Consider the following 19,997-nt stretch of genomic DNA (forward strand, 5'->3'; position numbering starts at 1 on the left):
AGCAGGAAGACCACAACCAGAAAGGCAAAATCTTTTGCATATATCAGATAAGAAAACGAGGTTTAGTCTCCATAAATTTTCGACCTGAACACATGAAGAACCTGTTTTACTTTTGTCTGCTTGGCCAATACTTTACCAGACAGGACGAGTAGACTAATGATCATAGAATTCAGAACCATAAAACTGTATGCTACATACTAAAACCTTCAGTTTCGGAACACATACAAAATCTTGCATCCCACGGCTCTTTCACTATTTGATGGAACAAAAACTCTTACATTACAAAAGGATATGGACGAAAGATTTCACTCCGTCCAAAAAAGATTACTCCTTTGGATCAACGTGAAAGCCTAACTACATTGAACATCTATTTCCATTCAGCCCCAAGAGTGATTACCAAACAAGAATCACAAAATAAGACAGCAGAGGAAATCAATCACTGCACACTCAGCCTATTTTCTGGGCCCTTTTCTTTTCTTTTTTCCTTCAAGAGTGTGAGAAATGGTCTCTCTATAGTTTCCATAATTCCAACTTTGATAACACAACAGCTCATCACTTCAATGCAATTCAAAGTAACGTGAAGATAAAGCGATTCCCTTTAGTTCCTTGACTTGAACTCTTTAATATTCAAATTTTCAACAAAAGATAGGAATTTTACCCGATGATTCCACCAATGCAGTCATAGAACTGTTCAACATCTTCCAGGAACTTCAAGAACTTCCTCAAACGACCAACCTCTTCGGCACTTAGGACCACACCATGTTCTCTTCTAGCCTCGACGCCATTGCTGTTAATGTCGAATCTCTCTATCATCTCCACCAACGCGTAAAGCGCGTTCTTCACCGAACTTCTCACCGAATACTCCTCCGCTTCCCCGAACGCCTCCTCGTACCCGAGAGAAAGCGCGTGTTCTTGCCCCGCCGCGACCAAACACTTGGCGAGGAACATCTCTCTCAAATTCAATCCAATCGAACCCAAAACCTCAGCGAAACCGCCGCGATTCTCGGTGAAGAATCGACGGACTCTGGAATCGGCGTCAATGACAGCGTCCTTCTGGTGTAATTCCCTCGAAACGGCTAGTTTCGAGCGGAGAGATTTGAGCCGAGCGATTTCCGATAGAAAATCGTCGGATTCCGGCGGAGTAGGAGTCGCGTACTCCACCGGCGCCGTCGACACGCGCGTAACCTGGTAAGAACAGCGCCGCTCCCTGTACGGAAACTCCGAGAACAAAGAGAGTGTCGAAAACGCAGAAGATGATGACAAAGACGAAGAAGTGGAAGAGGAGGGGAGAGAGACGAGTGGTTTCCTGTGATGGAAACGGGAGAAGGAGGAGGAAGAGGAGGGACAAGAGAAGAAGAAGAGCTTGTGGGAATGGTGATGGAGGAAAGGAGAAGCCTGAGGGGCCATGGCGGAGGAGAGAGGTGAGAGAGAGGAAGGAGGGAGAGGAGGAGAATTTGAAGAGAAGGGGAAGAGGACCCCAAGGAGGGATAAGTGGAGAATACTGAAAGCATATACCTTCCTGAGGACGACGAGATTTTTTTTTTTGGTTCCAAACCAAAAAAAAAACTCTGACGGATTGCTGTGGTCTCATGCGATGTGATCTTCAATCCAACGGCCGAGATTTGCCCGCTTGGATTACACTATTTTATCCGTTTATTTTTTGGCACAATTCACTCATAGTTTTTTTTTTCTGCACGCTTTTCACGGAGTTTTAATATTCCTTTATTATTTAGATGTATGACATTTCTAATACGTAAATTCAAACACATAAAGCCATGTTATTATATTTGATTTAAAAAATTATTCTTGAGATATAATTTTTTAAACCTAAAATAATATAAGAGATATAACACTAGTCAAATATAAAATAAATAAAAATTAAAACTTCGAAATATTTGAACAAAAGTTAAATTCGAAAATACAAATAAAAATAATATAAAATTCTGATCGATATAAATTTTACAAAAGGTTACAAATACTACAGAGATTTGAAATATTAAAACGCCTGGTATTTAGATATTAATATTTGAAAAAGTAAAATGGTGAATCCTTCTACCCAGAAACAAAATACTCAACTGGATAAAATGTTTCCTCTTTCAACTTTATAAATGTGTGTACATTCCGCTTCAAACTTCATAAATATTTCCTCTTTCGTCAACTTTTGCAATTTTTTATTTTTAATTTTCATATTTGTTTAATACAATCATAAGCATAATAATGCCATTTAGGGAGAAAAAGAAGAACAGAGTGATGACTTGGGCTATTCTTGGGTCCATAATTGGGAGATGTGTATGCAATGCGCAAATATATATATATATGTGTGTGTACATATATATAGATATATATATTATCACTAAAATTGCAAAACAATTGATTGATACGATTGCACAAACAAAAAAATGAGTACAACGGTTGCGTACACATTTGGTTTAGAGCTAGATGGATCAAATTTACCTGATTTCCGGTCGTTATATACACTAGTATATATATATATATATATGTACGTGTGTGTGTATATAGGTGCACGTGTATACACACACACACGCAATATGTATACTGAGAACAGCAACAAACAACTTCTTATGGATTTCACTAGCTACAACAAGAGCACTCAAAACTCGTCATCACATTTCTGAAATTACTTACAGTTTTGGTGGGAAAGAGACTCTTCAGGCCGTCGACATGACCTCCAGCTCCGCCCACCAGAGCGGCGACAGTTTCGGGATGGCGTCGTCGGGGGAAATCCCCGTGATCTCTCTCAACCTCGTCACCACATCTCTCATTGCCGGTCTCTCCCTCGGGTCGGTCTCGACACAAGACTTGATCACTTCGCCTATCTTCTCAAACTTCTCACCATCAAAAGATTCGAGCGTCGGATCTGCCATCTCTCTTAGAATCTCTCCCCTCGAGAAACCCGCAAGCCCGCTATCCTCCGAGTCCGAGAGTTTTCCCGTCATCATCTCGATAAGTAGAACTCCGAAGCTGTAAACGTTGTCTTCTAAGGTTGGGACCGAGGCCCGTGAATCGATGAGAGCATTCGCACTATTCTCTTTCGCCGAGGGGCATTGTTGGTTCCCGAAACTAAAGTCTGCGATTTTGACGGCGTAATCCTCGGTGAGGTGAATCGTTGATGAGACGAGGTTGCTGTGGGCGACAGGCAGGTCGAGTTGGTGCATATAGTTGAGGCAATACGCTATGCCCATCGTTATTCTTAGCCGCATTCCCCAGTCCAAGTGTTCGGATTCTTTAACTGCAAAACAAATATAGCCTTCAGTTTAGATCTTGAAGAGAAGGAAAAAAAACAAGCCAACTAAGATTTTCTTTAGGGAGAATTCGATATATATATATACACACACACACACCAATTTGTTAAAATATTATGAAAAAAATACATGAATTTTAAATCTTTCATAAAAAAAAAAATACACCAAAATTAGTCCAATGCTACCAATTTTCTACACCGGGTTAATCCTTGTGCGTAGGAAATCGGCAGTGTTTGACTAATTGGTATATTTTCCTGGTAGATTAGAAATTCATGTATATTTTTGTTTTATAATGTTTTAACAATGTATGGGAGTTTCCCTTTCTCTACGGTGATTATATGTTTCAGTAGACAGTCTTGAGCTTTGTACTTACAGTGTAGATGCTCGAAAAGTGATCCGTTTGGAGCATATTCAAAGACCATGATCCTGGTGAAAGGTTCATCTTCCTCGCAGTACCCAAGAAGGTTTACAAAATTCTTGTGGTTAATCTTCGATAACGTTTCGATCTGAAAATTTACAAAAACGTTAGACGGTAAGGGTTCGGTAAAAACAGAGAAAACAACTATGAATAGAAGGGAACCGGGAAATTGGTTGACCCGAAATACCTTCTTCCTGAACTCCATTTCCACGTTTTCCTTCCAGTCCTTGGCAGACGAAGCAGCAACAGATGCCACAGCTATTTCCACCCCGCTCGATAGTGTCCCTTTGAACAATGTGCCGATGGGGCAGGAGCCGATGACATTACTGAAATCTTCGCATGCAGCTTCGATCTCGGATTTTTTGAGTCTTGGAACACCTGAGTACCAAAATGTGAACCGAAACAAGTAGGGTAGTTAAGCAGCATTCTACAGGCTATAGATAAAACGATTAGCAATCATGAAATGTGGATTTCACAGTAATTAACTTAGTTCATCAACTCCTATTATAAATCCAATAATCAAGCTGATTGGACAAAGGAATCAATGCTGAATATGGGGAGGTCCAATGCAGGCTGAATGCTAGAAACTAAATAGGACTTTTTGACACTGAAACGTCTTTCACAATCATTGTTGTCAGAAATTGAAAATTTCTGAAGCGGACCAAAACTAGAATACATAAGGTTAGCTAAATTTCAATTTCAGAACCAAGAATTCTACTCTATATTGCACCAATGAGGAAGAAATACTCACCAGTTACGAATGCTTTCTGAAGTTGTCCGCTAAGACCTGTACGCCAAGGATTCACAGATTTCCCTGCCTTGCTTCTGAAAAAGAATACACCGGAAGCTAAGAGGATAAGAAAAACAGCAGCACCTATGCAGCCAGCGACTACAGGAATCTTTTTGTCTGAAGAAGATGCAGAACTTCTTGGACTGGAAGAATCTGTTTGGGGGGTTTCTTTTATCTGAGGCACAGAAGGAGATGGAGCAGAAACATCGTCTTTATGGGATTTCGTCCGCACCCTAGGCAATGGAGCAGGTCTTTTAGCAATAGGTGCCGGAGAAGGTGCCGAGGATGCCGGTGGAGCGAGAGTTGCCACGGGACGGTTGTTAGCCAAAGCAGTGTACGGGTTATAGAAACGACCAATTAGTTTCCTGTGAAAACCGGCAGTTCTCCTACGAAATAAACGGAGAAAGAAATCAGGATTGAGCATAGATGGCAAGGAAATGTGCTATCAAGCGGGAAACAAAAAGAAAGATATAAAAAAAATGGTCATGCGATGGGGATTGTCAAAGAAATTTATGCACGTTTCAAGTCGATCAAGTAACCTAAAATCTTGTGTGATTGAAGTCGTAAAATCTCAAGTCAACATAGATCTTAATCAAACTAGCTACTGCGTCGAACATTTCCAAACAAGTACAGTAAAATAACCAAAAGATAAAATGGACATTCAAAGCCGTCAGCGACCAAAAAATCACGGAAAATTCGGAGCTGATACTTACGAATCAGCAGCTACTCCATCTTTCACCGCCCTTTCTTTGCATTTCAGAAGATCTAGCCCTGGAAATCAAAAGAGAAACACAGGAAAAGGAAAATTCCTCAGGAATTTGCTTATGTTTCGCGGCAACCAAGTAGACAAAAGGAAAACAACTCTACCTTCATTGTTCAAGGAAGAACACGAACGGAAGCTCAAAAGCACGAAAAACGCCACAGAGAAACTCATTCGTAACCTTAATCGAACAGATTTCCAGCTCTCATCCATCATGAGACTAAGCAAGCGAGAAGACAGCAAGGGGCGGGAGATGAACACCGAGTCAGAAAACGCGGAAGCTAATTCAAACTGAGTTCGATCTGAATCCGAGATCCGAAATCAGAAGCAGAAGACCAAAAAAAATCAGAGGAAGCTTATGGAGACGAAGAACAGAAGAAGCTCTGAGCTCGCATGGCTTGAGCAGAATCAGATGACTTCTCATTTTTTTTTCTCCTTTTGTTCCTTTTTGAAAACGCGTGTGCCGTGCTTTGGCCGACGGAGAAGAAATAGGCGAAAATCCTATTATTATTATTATTATTATTATTATTATTATTATTATTATTATTATTAGCTAAAAGAAAGAAAATTTAAAAAATAACAGTACTTTGAAATTTCTACAAAATATATAAACTTTTAAAATATTGTAATAAATCTACATCCGCTAAAAATATTTGCAAAACTTTATTTATAATGGTATTCTCGAAGTTTATATATTTTTGTAAATTTTTAAAATCCGTATATTTATACGGTAATTTTTAAGAGAGAATGTTTTTAAACTATTTTCATCAATAATAGATATAAAGTTTATATTAATTGGGTTGCCTAAGATTTAATTCAGAGGTTTGACCGTAAAAAAAAGACAATTAAATGGGTGAAAAAACGTGTCATATTAAAGCTAAATGTTGAATAACTTGAATATGTAAATTAGATAATAGTAACAATTTAATTTAGTGTACAAAGGAGTTAATGGAAATCTGTGGACCATGTCGGACACTTCAAAGACGCAAAAAACGCCAACCCATCGAAAAGGACTCGTGTGTGTGCGCGTTTTTTTTAAATGGATACGACTTTTATCATTAAAAAAAAACGTAGAAAATGGTTTCTATTTTTTTCTCCTACTCTTTTTTTTTTTTAAAAAAAAAGCCGAGTAACAAATTGATATTTTAAATCAAATTGTTTGAATTTTATCTTCAAAAGAATAATTTTTTTATCTAGATTAATCGATCCAATTCTAATATAAATATTTTAAAAATAATATTTATTATTACAAATAAATCCAAATTGAGGCATAATTAATTGAATTTAATTCCTCGAAAAAAATAATCGAATAGCAAAAACGTAATATGCCCTAGGGCTGGGCACAAATACCCGAAAATCGGATATTCGTCTCACGGATACCCGATTTTAGGGTGCTCGTAATTTTCAAATCCAAATCTAAATCCCGATTTTTCAATATCCGTGAATCCGAATCCAAATCCGGATAATATAATTTTTAAAACCGGATACCCACGGGTACCCGACTATTATGATTATAAATAATTATATCTTATATTTATATAATATTTTTATAAAATATAATTATTTTAAATTAAATAATATCATATTTTTTTAATATTAATTAAAAAAATAAATTTATTATTATTTATCCCTTATTATCTCTTTTGTCTCATATATTTTATCATAATTCATCAATTTTTATAAATATATCTTCATTTTTTGAAATTTTTATATATGACTATTGTTGTTTTTCTTAAATAAATTTGGATCCGGATATCCGCGAATACCCGACTATTATTTCGGATACCCGTACTCCGATACTCGTAAATACCAAATTCTAGAAACAAATCTTATAATTAAATACCCGAGTCTTCCAAATCCAAATCCAAATCTCTCAATTTTTTCGGGTATTCGACCCGTGTCCACCCCTAATATGCACTTATAATAAATGTTTTTTATTTTTGGCGAGAACACCAATAAAAATAGAAACTTTATTACTAATAAATAGAGAAGGAATGTGTGGGGCCTTCTTATGGTTGCATGATTAAGTTGAATTATTTTTTTTTTTAATGAGCATCTTTTTTTTGGATGAACCAAAAAAAAAGCGAAGGTGGGGGAACTTGTGACTCTTCAACGTGGGGGTTTGCTTCCTTGTGACTTTCTCCGAGTGGAAATTAATTTTCTCCATGTGGGATGATGGTTATGGGAAAGACCTTTTTTATTGTGTTTTTTTTTTATTTTCTTTATTTCCCCTAATTGTATCTTTTTTTTCCATGATTTCGATTCCATTTAAGCTTGAGATTAAACAACTTACGGATTACACGGTTTTAGTCCAATAATTTCATATATCATTACAGTTTTTTTTTGTTGATTGTTATGTAATTTTATGTATCCGATGGGTTTTAAATTTCAATTGATAGAGGTGTCAATTTTGGTTTGAAGTTCAAAGTTCGATCCGAGCTTAACCGAAAAATATCGGATTTTGGATCTAAATATATCGACTCGAAAAAAAATTAGATTCTTGTGTCGGATTTAAATTGGATTTCGTGTTGATCCTAAAATCCAATTGTTTTTTAAAAAAATTAATAAAAAAAAAGTGTATATAAAAGATTTGAACGGAATCATCCGACCCGATCCGACTCGATCCGAACTCGATATATATAGAGTTGGATTAAATACTTAGTTGTTTAGATCCGAAAAAAATAGGAACGATCCGAATCCGAATTCGACACTCTCGGGTTGAGTACGGGTTCGAACTTTTTCACCCGGACTTCACTCGAACTTTTTCGAATTTAAATCTAAATGTTGGTAAGAATATTCATCCGTTTTTTTTTTTCGTTTTTTTTTAAAGATATAGTTGTACAAAAGTTTAGATAAAATTTTGGATTATAAAAAAAAAAAAAAGGAATGGTGTTATCTAAAAGTTGGAAGTCGTCTCTTCTTGGATCTTTTTGTATTCTTATGATTTTTTTTTTGTAAAATATAATTTGTTCGTCATTTAGGGTTGAGATAAATTACATGATGACACATTGACTACTTCAATTCTCATACCTCTGCAAAGAATCTTCTCTTTTTTTAAAAAAAAAATGTATCAGTCATATGAAAGAGAAGTGTTCATAAGACATGCATGGATAAATGACTTTGGGATTATATATAAATGTGCACCAAACACTTAGTTTTTTTTAAAAGAAAATTAGAACGGTTGCAAAGCTTTATCCGTAATAGATTTCATGTATAGAAACGTCGATGAATATCTAAGATACATATGTTGATTCGATTATTTTTTGAGATATTTTATTTGCATTACTATAATCTTTCTATCAATTTTTTGTTTGATTTAAATTCTATTAATATTTAGAATGGTCTTATTTTGTTAAAAGACGAAATATTTTTATATTTTATTCAAATTTAGTTAATATATTTTATAAAAACCCTAAACTATTCAATTTTATAGATCAGGTAAGAAAGGAGCTATGGGATACTGCAATGTGACTATTGAATCAATATAGATTTTGGAAATTATGGAGAGTTATGGGTAATTATCTATTATAAAAAATATTTTTATTATATAATCCAAAATGGATCGTTTTGCATATTGGGATGAGGATAAATTAGAACTGTATTCAACATTTCTTTGACCAAAATATATTTCCTCTATTGGTACTTAGAGATTATAGGATAGCAGGGGTGGGCAAACGCTTAGGTTAGTAAAAAACCGAATCAAACCCGACCGATATATATTCGAACCGAATCGATTAAAATTAAATAACGGTTTGATTATGATTTTTTGAAATCTAAAATAATCATAAACCGAATAAACCACACTTGAATAAATCGAATATAACTATTTATCCATCTATATATCTATAATTAATATACAATATATTTTAAATCTAATTAGAAAAATTAGTATAATGATATTGTTTTATAATTATAGTATATAACAAAATGATATATGCATTGTTTTATAATATCTGTATATTACGAATGTTTTTTTTTTTAATTTGTAAAAGATAATTGATTGAGTTTTTTATCGATTTTTTATTTGGATAAATTCGAATCGAACCGATTAAAATAATATATCCGAATATAAATATTCTAAATCTGAATTAAACGAATCCAATTAATACGAACCGATCCGATTGCCGATCCCGTAGAATAAGATAAATTTAAATTTTATTATCCTTATTTCTTATAAGGATTAATTCCTTTTAACGAGAGAATCAAGAAAGATTAAAGATATTTTCGTAATTTGTATTTTTAGTAAAATATATTTTCTTTAACAATATTAGAGATATATGTACAGAGAATCCAATAGTAATGGGCTTTAATTAAACAGCATCTTTCCTACTTTGCTTCGTCTACTTGTAATATTCAAAGCCCATCCCTACGGAAGCTTGGATCCTATACCTAATTCGTTCCTTTTACAATTTATTTCCCTGTTTTCCACCGGAGCTACGGCGAAGTCCGTCGCCGGTACGCCGGGAAACACGCCGGACATCTGACGAGACCGTACACGCTGCAAGCCGTACAGCTCTTGAAGCCATACTTTGAGAAGATCTTGTGGCTACCATTGCACAGTTCGCACAAAACGAATCTCTGCCCTCCGCACTCACCGCAGATCCCGGCGTACGTCCCATCCGACGGTTCTAGTTCTCCGATCATCTTCATCAGCTCGTCGCTCTCCTGCATCTGCTTGATCTCCTCCGTTCCGCCGATGTATCTTCCGCCGATGAACACCTTCGGCAGCGACACCTTCTTCGTCCCGAAGATCTCCTGCAGCTCGTCCTGGAATTTCGAATCCATCGACAGATCTCTCTCGTCGATCTGGATCCGGTACCCACGAAGGATGGATCTAACAGTCCTGCACTCCTCGAAGGTCTTTCGTACGATTCGGAGGCTGGTGAAGTAGAGAACCACGCCGCCGTGTCCGGCGTTGGGGATATCCACGGCGGAGAAGATACCGGACGAGACGGCGGCGGCGCGTGGGCTGTACACGCTGGAGCTCCGAGCGCGGTGGAGAAGTGACGGGCGTCGCGGGGAATCAGGTAGAGAAATGGGATCTTCGTTGAGGAGATCCTGAATGTCTTTGAAGGAAGTGCAGGAGTAATGCTTCGGATATCTCGAAGAGTCCTCCGCCGGGCCGTATTGATGCCGCCGATGCGGCCGCATCCACGCAGTTAACATCGGGAAAAGAGAAATTGCGGCGTAGATCGCCGGAAATTTCTACAGGGTGCGGAGGTGGAGAGGGTCGGTAACTGAGAGGAGGCAGTAAAACAAAAAATAAAAAAATATTGGGAAACTTTTTTTTCTCGATATTGGGAAAATCACTTGATATTTATATAAAAATACGAAGGGAGAAAACCACGAGTCATAAAAAAAAAAGCCAATGGAAAAACAGTGGGACATAATCACTTTGGTAGAATTGTATCCCGGTCAAAACCTTGTCCCAATCATTTCGGTCGAATATAGAATATATATAATTTACAGATATTACAAAAACATAATTATATTAGAAAATATTTCATGATTTTCATAAAATATTTAAACCATCAATAATTAAATCAAAGGCCCTATAACATATTGTAGTAGGTGGACTACTTCGGTTTGGATAATTCGGTCTAAAATTTTATATCATTCGATTATTATAATGTGTTTTGGTTTGATTTTGATTCGGTTAGGAAAAATTATTAATTTAAAAAATTACTCTTTTAGTTTTTTTTTGGATTTTTTAATATTTGGTTCATTTTCGATTTATTCGATCTTCTAAAAATACAGTTATTTAAAAAAAATAACAGTTCAATTCAAAAATGATATTGATTATTTTTTTTCCGGTTCGCCCGGTTAGGATGGGAAGCAAGTTGGCCTCTTTTTTTTTTTTTTTTTTTTGTAGTTTACACATAAAGAAACTTATATATCGGAAACACTTATTTTCCTATTATACCCTCAGATTATAATGTGGTATAAAATTTTATTTTTCTATTTTCGATTCTGATTATGTTTGACCATTCTGGATTTTTTTGCCCTTGTTAGAAAATTATACCAATTTAAATGTTATTTTATATTCGGTTTCATTTTAATTTGGATTTGATTTTATCCTTAAAAATACTTATCTTTTAAAAATAACTTTTGTTTTTCTAATTTTTATATTTGATTAGAAATTAATTTATTCTTTAAAAAATTATATATGTTCAATTTTTATATTTGATGCAGTTTGACTATGTGTCATAAAATTCGGTTTCAACTAAACGAACAAAACTATCCACCATTACAAAAAAAAAAATCAATCAACATAATTCAGTCAAAAGTCAAAACCGTTAAGTGTATTTTAAGAAGAAAAGAAATTCAAAAACAAAATGTATAAACTTTTATTAAGGTATCAATCAGGCCAACCCAATCTGATCCGACATGAATTTGCATTGGGTCTGAGGGTTTTGGATTCAAGTTTATATCGACCTGATTTTTTTAGGCCTATATAACCATAACCAGTCGCAAACTCTATTTTATAGACTTTGAACACGAATCAGATTGGATCAAATTGAATTAGTCCGAACAATTTCTTTATAAATCTAAGATTTTTTTTTTCACTCAAAAAACTTAGGTCCAAAATTCGATATTTTTTGAATGGATTCGGGCCGAACTTTGGACCTAATTTGACACCAACTTTGACGACCCTTTAAAAAAATATAATTGGATCGAAATTGGATAAATTTTACATTATCAAAAGAGAAAATATCCCATCGATATGGTTGATGGGATAGTTAGTTACCATTGAATTGCAAGGAGCGTCTTTCTGTTTGTTTCTCGGGAAAGTTGTGGTCCCCACTCCCAGGAGCTGAGCTGTGGTTTTGAAGGCGAATTGGCAGATTCTTTTGGCTAAGAGACTGCCATGAATGCCAAGGCACTGGAAAGATAACTAACCTCTTCTAAATCGTTGCAGTCTCGGTTAAAATACACACACACAAAAAAAGATAAAGCTATAACAGCGCCCACCGTGGGGCTCGAACCCACGACCACAAGGTTAAGAGCCTTGCGCTCTACCAACTGAGCTAGACGGGCAGTTGTCGGTTAGCAGAAGATCATTTTATTTAATTTCTAATATTAATTCAAATTGAAATACAATTACGTGTATTTAATTAAATTAAATTATGACATCCAAAAATAACTTTCCGAATACTCAAGAGGCAAATTGACAAATGCACGTTATATGATTAACACATGCGGTTCTCTCCTCGCTAATTTTAAGCTTGACTAAACATTTCAGGCCATATTCTATAACGTGCGCTTGAAAATAAATCATCCAAAATGTAAGATTGACGTCCCAAAGATCCGCAATTTTTCCTCAGAAACACATCTTCAAAGTTGCTGAAGTCTAAAACTCGAAATTATAATAATCCGAGATTTAAAAAAAAACACTTTTTTAAGGAATCCAAACAGGAGACATACAAGGCCCCCAAACGCATCATCAAGCGGCGGCGGCTTGCTCTTCTTGAAGCATTTGATCAAAATGCCAAGTTCCTGAAGGACCCACCAAGACATTTCGGATTATAAATTTAATCGGACCAAGCATAATGTCGAAGAAGTGACGATATCATAGATGTTTTTATAATGAAGTAGTTATATATATATATATATATATATAAAAGATTCGGGTACCGTGTCCTTTGCCGAGTCTTCTGAGTTGAGCAACATACTCTGAGATCTTCTTAATGGCTTCGACCTGCAAGTGGGTTTATTTAAATTCTTTTGATAATGAGGAAATGGTTACAAGTTAAGACAGCTTGGATCGGATCCTAGCATGTCTCTGCCACTACTATACCATAAAAAACCAACATTAGGCGGCATTACCTGCTCGCCCAGAAACTCGCTCTCGATGAAATCAGCCAACTGGACATCGTCCTTCTTCGACGCCACCTGTTTTACCAAATTTATCATGAATAAGTTCAAGCTTCAATAACTTGATGAAGAAAACCATTATTGGAGGGAGAGTAATGCTTTCAAGCTGTGGATGTTAAACTATAGTATACTCTCTCCTAGATTCATAGAGTGGAAGTCCATAACTTGTTGGAAGCTTCAATGTCAGGGAATGGAACAAAGGAGAGTTGGGTCTTACGCTGTGCACGTTTAGGAGCTTTTCATTTGTTAGTTTCTCCAGAGACAGAGCCAACTCCATAGCTGAACCCAAAGAAGCAGCAGTTATAGATTTCAGTAACAACACAACGTAGACAGAAGAGTATTTCTCTTGGCATAGATTTCCTCATGCGTCGTCTTTGAAGCGAATTTACATTCGAGAATCTCAGTCAAGTTTCCTACTCATTCACTTCTGATGAAAAACTTTGGATCTCTAGAACTAGAGTGAGCTTACCATACAAAGCATCTCCTTTCTCCACATGATCGAATTCTGAAAGGGGCATCACAATCGACTGCAACTTGACTCTCCCGCCACGTTTGTTCTGCAGATCATGAAAAGCGAACATGAGATCATGTCACAATGGCACAGAAGGCAATCGTTCGCTAGGGATTCTCCCAGAACCTGATACTCCATCAACTTCTCGGCATGCTCTCTCTCCTCTTCACTCGATTCCTTGAAAAACCTGTCAGCGACCAACTGATTATAACCAGCCAAAATCGACATTATAAGGAATTCACACTCTGAAACCTTCAGCGTCTCGCAGAAACTCACTTGGCGAGACCCTTAAGCGCAACGTTGTCCCGATCGAAGTAGGCGTACATGGCGTGGTACACATAAGAGACGTTGTATTCAACGCTGCAGTAAGAATCATCACAGAAACCAACCAAAACTTCACTATCCAACCAACATACAACACGAATCTTCCGGATTATCAAAAAAAAAAATATTACAACACGAATCTCTCGCCCATAACAATCAATACGATGAAATGCAGATTTAGAAACCTTGAAGAGCATGGATACAGAAAAAGAAACGAGAAAACCCTACTTGATCTGCTCATTTACGGCGGCTTCACACTCGTCGGAGTACTTCTGCCGAGCGAGCGAGAGCTGAGGAACGGTGGGGACGAGATCGAGCTCCTTCTTCACCTCCTCGAACGGTTCGAAAACGACGCCAGCCAATGTGCGAGTAGTGGAGCCCTTGGAAGCGCGAACGACAAACGACTGGTTCAAGGATCTTCCAGAAGAAATCCGAAGATTCGACGAGAAACCAGTGGCGGACGAAATGGAGGAGAGCAAAGGAGAGATATCCTTCTTTTCTCCATGGATGTTGAGTGAGAAAGCAGAAGCGGCCTTGAGAAGCATTTTCTCGTTCTCTGAATGAAATTTTCCCGAGAAGCAGTGGAAAGTTTTCCAGGCCGAGAAAATGGGAGGAATCAAAGAGGGTTTTACTTTTTAGTGGAAGGCGAGTGGTGGCGGTGGTCGAGGAGGAAAACGAAAGGGGGCAGGGATGGATGATGATGCGATGGATGGCCGACACGTGGACGGCTAAGAATGTAAAGATAGGTACAGGCGCGTGGCAGGCACGTTATATAACAACCATCTTCGTGGATATTCGTGTATTCGTTTGGGATATGAATTTCATTTCAAATTTTGCCTTTTCTCTGTTTTCTTTTTTAGAATAATATGCACTTTGAGTTTGGTTTTTTCTTAGAATTTGAAAAAATAAATAAAATCATTTATTTTTTTATTAGAATACGGTTAGTTTTTTTTATTTCGATTCGAATTTAATTTTTATTAATCAAAACATTTATCTAAAAAAATTAATCTGAATCTTATTTCGGTGTTCTGACTACCAATTTCAAATTAGTTTCAACAGAAATTATATTCCTAATAAACAATAAAAAAATATAAACGAAACAAAAAAAATTATGGATTAAAAAAGAACTTTATTATTTAATTTGAATCGAAATTGATCCCAAAACGAATTAAGTTTTTTTTTTCGTATTGGGTTGAATTTTTTCTTAATTGATGAAACCTTTTGTTTTACAAATTTTAATAGTTGCAAACAAAATCATTTAATACAGATTCAATAACAATAAATGTGGCGGATCTTTTCAAAATCCCATCCAATGAGATTTTTCACTTATCTCATTATTTCTGATTTTATTTTCATCTTTAACATTAATTACCATTCTATCACACACACATATATATATATATATATATATTTGCGTAATTAAAAAATTCGTATTTATCAATTTAACGAAAATATATATAAAAATAAGATAATTTCGCAGAGCAATCGTAAATTGCGGAGGTCTTTGGATTGATTCATGATAATCCATGAAAGGTTAAAAAAAAAACCATTGCATAGTAAAATTTTGATTCCGATCTCACACTTTCTAAAAAAAAATAAATGATAAAACATACGAAAAATTAAACTCCATTAAGAAAAAAAATGTGTTTCTGTTACGTAATTCGAATGCAAAGTATAGTCTAATTAATTAATCTCTAACGAAAAATTCTACTAGAAAATTTAGTATGGAAACTGTTGCTCGTACGGACAGAAGTGGCGCTCGTGAATTCCTCCAGTGAAGTTATGCATCCGACGTCGATTACTTCCACAGATGGATACTCTAAGCTCGCGTCCACAGCACTCTCCCTGCACTTCTCGTAGAACCCGCGGAGATCTCGATACTGTTGAGAAGCCGCCCTCAGAATCCCGCAAGCTCGGGTTCTTTCGGGTTCGGATAGGTCAAAGAACACGGTGAACAGATTCTTCAACTCGTCGGTATACGTCTCGTAAATCTTGAAACTTTCTTCCAAGACAGTCCGGAGAGCTGCCAGGACGAGGTTGTCTATAGGCTTGACGTTCACCGGAGCGCAAGCCAAGACCTTTTCTACGAACCATTGGCACTTTGTTAAGACGTGGAAAGCCGCCGGTTCAACACCGGATTCTGATCGGTTCACGACAGGTTCAAGCCTGTGGTCTGACTGGTTCAGGGTCCACCCGGCTCTCTCCTTCAGAAGAGCTGCATAGTTCCGTAGAAAAACGGAGGATGGATCCTCGTTCTTCATGAACCAGAAGCGATCCAGCTGAAGGCTGTCAACAGCGCGTGCCATATGCATCCGTCTGTCAAAGCGGAGGATTCTGTGAATGAGCAAAAGGGCTTTCAGGGCCACTCGACGGTTCTTCGTCTTCTCCAGACGCCGAGAAATACAGTCCACGAGAGAAGGGACCGATGATTCTGGTTGCAGACAGACATGGATGAGTAAACGCTCCATCGATACATCATCCATCCGGCTCTGGTGATGTCTGGTGGCTCGAATCAGCGTGGCTTCGATGTCACAAGAAACGCTGTTGTTGCCGGAACTTTGTAGGAAAAGGGATGAAAAGTCCCTGAAAAGGCCAACGAATCGAGCCATATCGATATTTGCGAAAGCAAATATGTCGAAGGATTTAGGGTTTTGCAAGATGTAAAAGAAATCGAAGTAGGAGTGCATGTATAAGGGGTGCATGTATATATATATATATATAGATAGGGAGAGAGAGAGAGATGATAATTATAAAATCTCAAAAGGATTTGGAGAAGTAGGATTCTGATAAATCCTAAATGAAACGTGAAAAAGCACAATCCCATGAAAACAGGAGAACGATTTCTCCTCCCCGTGCCGTAAGCAACAAGGTAACAGTGGCTTGGGCCTGTAAGTCAAAATTGTTAGCCCATTTAATCAAAATTCGGCCCAAGCCCACAAACATGATCCCATGTCTTTCACCATCTTCAATTTAACGAAATTCTTAGAAAAAAAAAAAAAGACGGGTTCTCAGTGTTTAGGGCAATTGTAAGGTGTGGAAGCTTGCACACATATATATATATATATATGTGTGTGTGTGTGTGTGTGTGTGTGTGAAACTGAAAGGGCCAATAGAAATAGAGATGAACTAGAGAGGGAATTGATAAAAATAAAAAATAAAACTGAATTAATTTCAAATAAACCGAACATCGGACCGGTCTACAAATAAGCGAATCAAGCTTAATATATCCATGTATAAATGATAGAATTTAATGGACAGACGTAAAAAAATATAATCAAAATAAACCCACACGGCAAATGTCATAGAGATGTTAAAAATATTCACAAGTAAAGTTACAAAATGATGAGGGTTTAATTATGTCAAATTACACAATTGAGCAAAAGAGGGAAAACTAAGAGTCCACATTGCCAACTTGCATGCATTTCCTCCCTTACACAACAAATATTTTGCATTAAATATCCTACGTAATTCACAACAATACATGGATTTCATAACATATTAAAGCATGCACAATACGTAATGAATCAAACACTCATCCATAAACTATAGAAAGTGTCAATACATCAAATGTATCTAAGTAAAACTCGCATAACAGTACATCATAGAGCACTAAACCAACATTTCTAGTTTTGAATGTGGATGATATATTATTCATATGGAACAACATTCCTATCTTTCAAGACTTTAAATCTTGGCTAGAAACACAATTTTCTATGAAAGACTTAGGAGAAGCGGCCTATAATTTGGGCATCAAAACCTATAAGGACGTTTGACGTATTCAAAGCACGCAACTCCTCATGTTGGATTCCGTAGATATCTCAGGTCTTAGGATCCAATCATGGAACCGCCATATGAGATTCAAGTCATGACGCTAGTCCATGTGACAATCTCATGCGGGTCATCCAGTATTCCGCCTTTCTTTGAAAAAACAATGAATCCTTTTCAATTGAATTATAATAAATTAAATTAATACGTTTGAATCTGAATATCAATTTTCCAAAAAAAAACTTTAAACGTAATTATACTAGGAGTTTGAATCTGAATATATATATAGATTAATGGAATCTAAATTTATATTTATTTAGTAATTTGAATGTATGCATAATAACAAATTCAATTTACCAATTTCATACATCTAATTTAAATTTATTTCAACAAATCTTTTAGACCTCATTAACTTCAAATCTTAATGAAAAACACTATATATATGCTTGCATCTCTTTCGTAGTTTTCTACCATTCCCTTAACAAACACAATATTTTCAAATAGCAAGGTTTGTTCTCTTTATATTTTTATATTCTACATAATATTATTAAATTTCCATCTCTCTCTATATATGCATGCTCGCTCTTATACATACGTTTTATTATGTATATAAAAATAGAGTTATATATATATATAGTCAGATTTACACGTATTTATATTTTTAGATTTTTCATGATTTTAATTTTCATCACAATAATCAGCAATCAAACATGTCAATTTATTAGTGTTAGCAATTTTTAAAATCTTACTATACATAACCTTTCATAGTTGTGCGCCAGACTTTTTTTAGATAATCAGAACAGTTGCAAGTATGAGGGTTGTTGGTCATTCTGATCAAAAAGTGGATGTCAAACTTGGACACAAGGTATTTTTTTATTTTAATTTTCACATTATTTAGATATCTTCTTTCGAATATCATTGTGATTTACTGATCATTATTTAACATATTTCCATTATTATCATTAGTTATATTAAAGTTTTTATCATAAATATGAATAGTAATCAATATTGTTTCATAAATTTATATCACTGAATTAAAATAATCAAGTTTTTGCAGTTGTGGCTTTGAAAAAAAATATTATTATTTACTTGAAAAAAATTATCCGTAGCAATGATTACAAATTATAATACAAATTCGTTATGTTTCTGTTTAATTACTTTGAAGTTTTTTCCCTTCGATTTTATAAAAACTATATTTTGGTTCTCTTCATATTTCCCTAAGTAAACTTTTATAAAAAATTAGGATTTAAATTTTCACCATTTTATCAGATTTAGATATTTTATTTTTACTATGTTTTGGTTTTTTCTCTATCTCATCCAAAGAAGTATAATAAATTAAATTAATTTATCTAGAATTACTCCTTTCGTATATAATTATAAATATTGTTTGAATTTGAATAATTTAATTTTTTAAAAAGTATAATTGTTCTCCGGGAAAGAGGCATGTTGAGAAAAAAATACTGTCCTATTATTTTTTTAAATGAATCCTTTCATATCAAATGAAGTATAATAAATTAAATTAAAACAAATATTGTTTGAATCTGAATATTATGAAAATTTTGAAAATATAAAAAAAGTTTAAATGTAATTACAATGGAAGCTTAAATCTAGATGAATATATAAATTAATTGAATCTAAAATTTAATTTATTTAGTAATTTGAATATATACATAATAACATATTCAATTTATCAATTTGATACATGTACTTTAAATTTATTTAAACATATCTTTTAGATCTCATTAACTTCAATTCTTAACGAAAAACTCTATATATATTCTTGCATCTCTTTCATAGTTTTCTATCTTTTCCTTAACAAAAACAATATTTTCAAATCTTAGATTTGTTCTCATTATATTTTTATCTTCTGCATAACATTTGTTAAATCTCCATCTCTCTCTCTCTATATATATGCATGCATACACATATCTTATACACACGTTTGCTTTTTTTTTTTTAATTTGGTTTATTTTTCGTTTAGTATTACCTTTTCTTATCTCCGATTCATTATATTTCTATTTTTTTGGTTTTTAGATAACATTACTAAATCGCAATCTCTATACACTTTAACGTTAAATGAAACATGAATTATCACTCTTAAAATATAATGATTGTATAACAACAGAAAACATAAAATTAGAGACATTATGATCCTAATATAGGTCCACTCGCATTGTTCATACATATATATATATGTGCATGTATTTATGAACTGTATAAGAATATATATATATATATATATATGCATGCATTTATAAACACTCGAATAAATTCTCTATATATATATATAT

General features: G+C 35.0%; 5 protein-coding genes and 1 non-coding gene across 6 annotated transcripts in view; all 6 read right to left on the reverse strand.

Moving 5' to 3' along the window:
• Positions 1-1,483, reverse strand: part of LOC104811372 (UTP--glucose-1-phosphate uridylyltransferase 3, chloroplastic-like) — a 6,353-nt gene extending 4,870 nt beyond the window's left edge. The window contains exon 1 of the mRNA XM_010538079.1: positions 659-1,483. Within this exon, the coding sequence (XP_010536381.1) occupies positions 659-1,407 (749 nt within the window). The 5' untranslated portion in view covers positions 1,408-1,483. The remainder of the gene's footprint in view (positions 1-658) is intronic.
• A 957-nt stretch (positions 1,484-2,440) lies between these two features.
• Positions 2,441-5,693, reverse strand: LOC104811464 (probable inactive receptor-like protein kinase At3g56050). Its single transcript, XM_010538199.2, has 6 exons — positions 5,339-5,693; positions 5,185-5,242; positions 4,433-4,857; positions 3,869-4,059; positions 3,637-3,769; positions 2,441-3,250 (listed from the first exon to the last, which is right to left on the reverse strand). The coding sequence occupies exons 1-6, from the start codon at positions 5,445-5,447 to the stop codon at positions 2,670-2,672; spliced, it is 1,497 nt and encodes a 498-aa protein (XP_010536501.1). The 5' UTR covers positions 5,448-5,693; the 3' UTR covers positions 2,441-2,669.
• Positions 5,694-9,665: 3,972 nt separating this feature from the next.
• LOC104811553 (uncharacterized protein At5g39865-like) lies at positions 9,666-10,382 on the reverse strand. Its single transcript, XM_010538312.2, has one exon. It carries the CDS (start codon positions 10,380-10,382, stop codon positions 9,666-9,668), a length of 717 nt encoding a protein of 238 aa, XP_010536614.2.
• A 1,814-nt stretch (positions 10,383-12,196) lies between these two features.
• On the reverse strand, positions 12,197-12,269 carry TRNAK-CUU. The gene has a single exon. It is a non-coding gene; the product is annotated as a tRNA-Lys (tRNA).
• Positions 12,270-12,495: 226 nt separating this feature from the next.
• LOC104811635 (ferritin-4, chloroplastic-like) lies at positions 12,496-14,592 on the reverse strand. Its single transcript, XM_010538431.2, has 8 exons — positions 14,170-14,592; positions 13,894-13,977; positions 13,744-13,804; positions 13,576-13,663; positions 13,324-13,385; positions 13,059-13,124; positions 12,867-12,930; positions 12,496-12,728 (listed from the first exon to the last, which is right to left on the reverse strand). The coding sequence occupies exons 1-8, from the start codon at positions 14,484-14,486 to the stop codon at positions 12,676-12,678; spliced, it is 795 nt and encodes a 264-aa protein (XP_010536733.1). The 5' UTR covers positions 14,487-14,592; the 3' UTR covers positions 12,496-12,675.
• Positions 14,593-15,635: 1,043 nt separating this feature from the next.
• LOC104824216 (putative clathrin assembly protein At1g33340) lies at positions 15,636-16,550 on the reverse strand. The gene has a single exon (XM_010556224.1). The coding sequence runs from the start codon at positions 16,548-16,550 to the stop codon at positions 15,636-15,638; it is 915 nt and encodes a 304-aa protein (XP_010554526.1).
• Between the last annotated feature and the right edge of the window lie 3,447 nt (positions 16,551-19,997).

The sequence above is a fragment of the Tarenaya hassleriana genome, unplaced genomic scaffold (genome assembly GCF_000463585.1).
Source record: "Tarenaya hassleriana unplaced genomic scaffold, ASM46358v1 Cleome1, whole genome shotgun sequence".
In the NCBI taxonomy this organism is placed as follows: Eukaryota; Viridiplantae; Streptophyta; class Magnoliopsida; order Brassicales; family Cleomaceae; genus Tarenaya; species Tarenaya hassleriana.

Excerpts from the sequence above, each read along its gene's own strand:
- LOC104811553 (XM_010538312.2), bottom strand. The coding sequence starts at position 10,382 with ATGCGGCCGCATCGGCGGCATCAATACGGCCCGGCGGAGGACTCTTCG.
- LOC104811464 (XM_010538199.2), bottom strand. The coding sequence starts at position 5,447 with ATGATGGATGAGAGCTGGAAATCTGTTCGATTAAGGTTACGAATGAGT. Across the intron at positions 4,858-5,184 it reads GATGGAGTAGCTGCTGATTC|GAGAACTGCCGGTTTTCACA; the intron begins GTAAGTATCAGC and ends TTTATTTCGTAG. Across the intron at positions 4,060-4,432 it reads TCAGAAAGCATTCGTAACTG|GTGTTCCAAGACTCAAAAAA; the intron begins GTGAGTATTTCT and ends TTTGGTACTCAG.
- LOC104811635 (XM_010538431.2), bottom strand. The coding sequence starts at position 14,486 with ATGCTTCTCAAGGCCGCTTCTGCTTTCTCACTCAACATCCATGGAGAA. Across the intron at positions 13,805-13,893 it reads GCGCTTAAGGGTCTCGCCAA|GTTTTTCAAGGAATCGAGTG; the intron begins GTGAGTTTCTGC and ends GGTCGCTGACAG. Across the intron at positions 12,729-12,866 it reads AAGACTCGGCAAAGGACACG|GAACTTGGCATTTTGATCAA; the intron begins GTACCCGAATCT and ends TGGGTCCTTCAG.
- LOC104824216 (XM_010556224.1), bottom strand. The coding sequence starts at position 16,550 with ATGGCTCGATTCGTTGGCCTTTTCAGGGACTTTTCATCCCTTTTCCTA.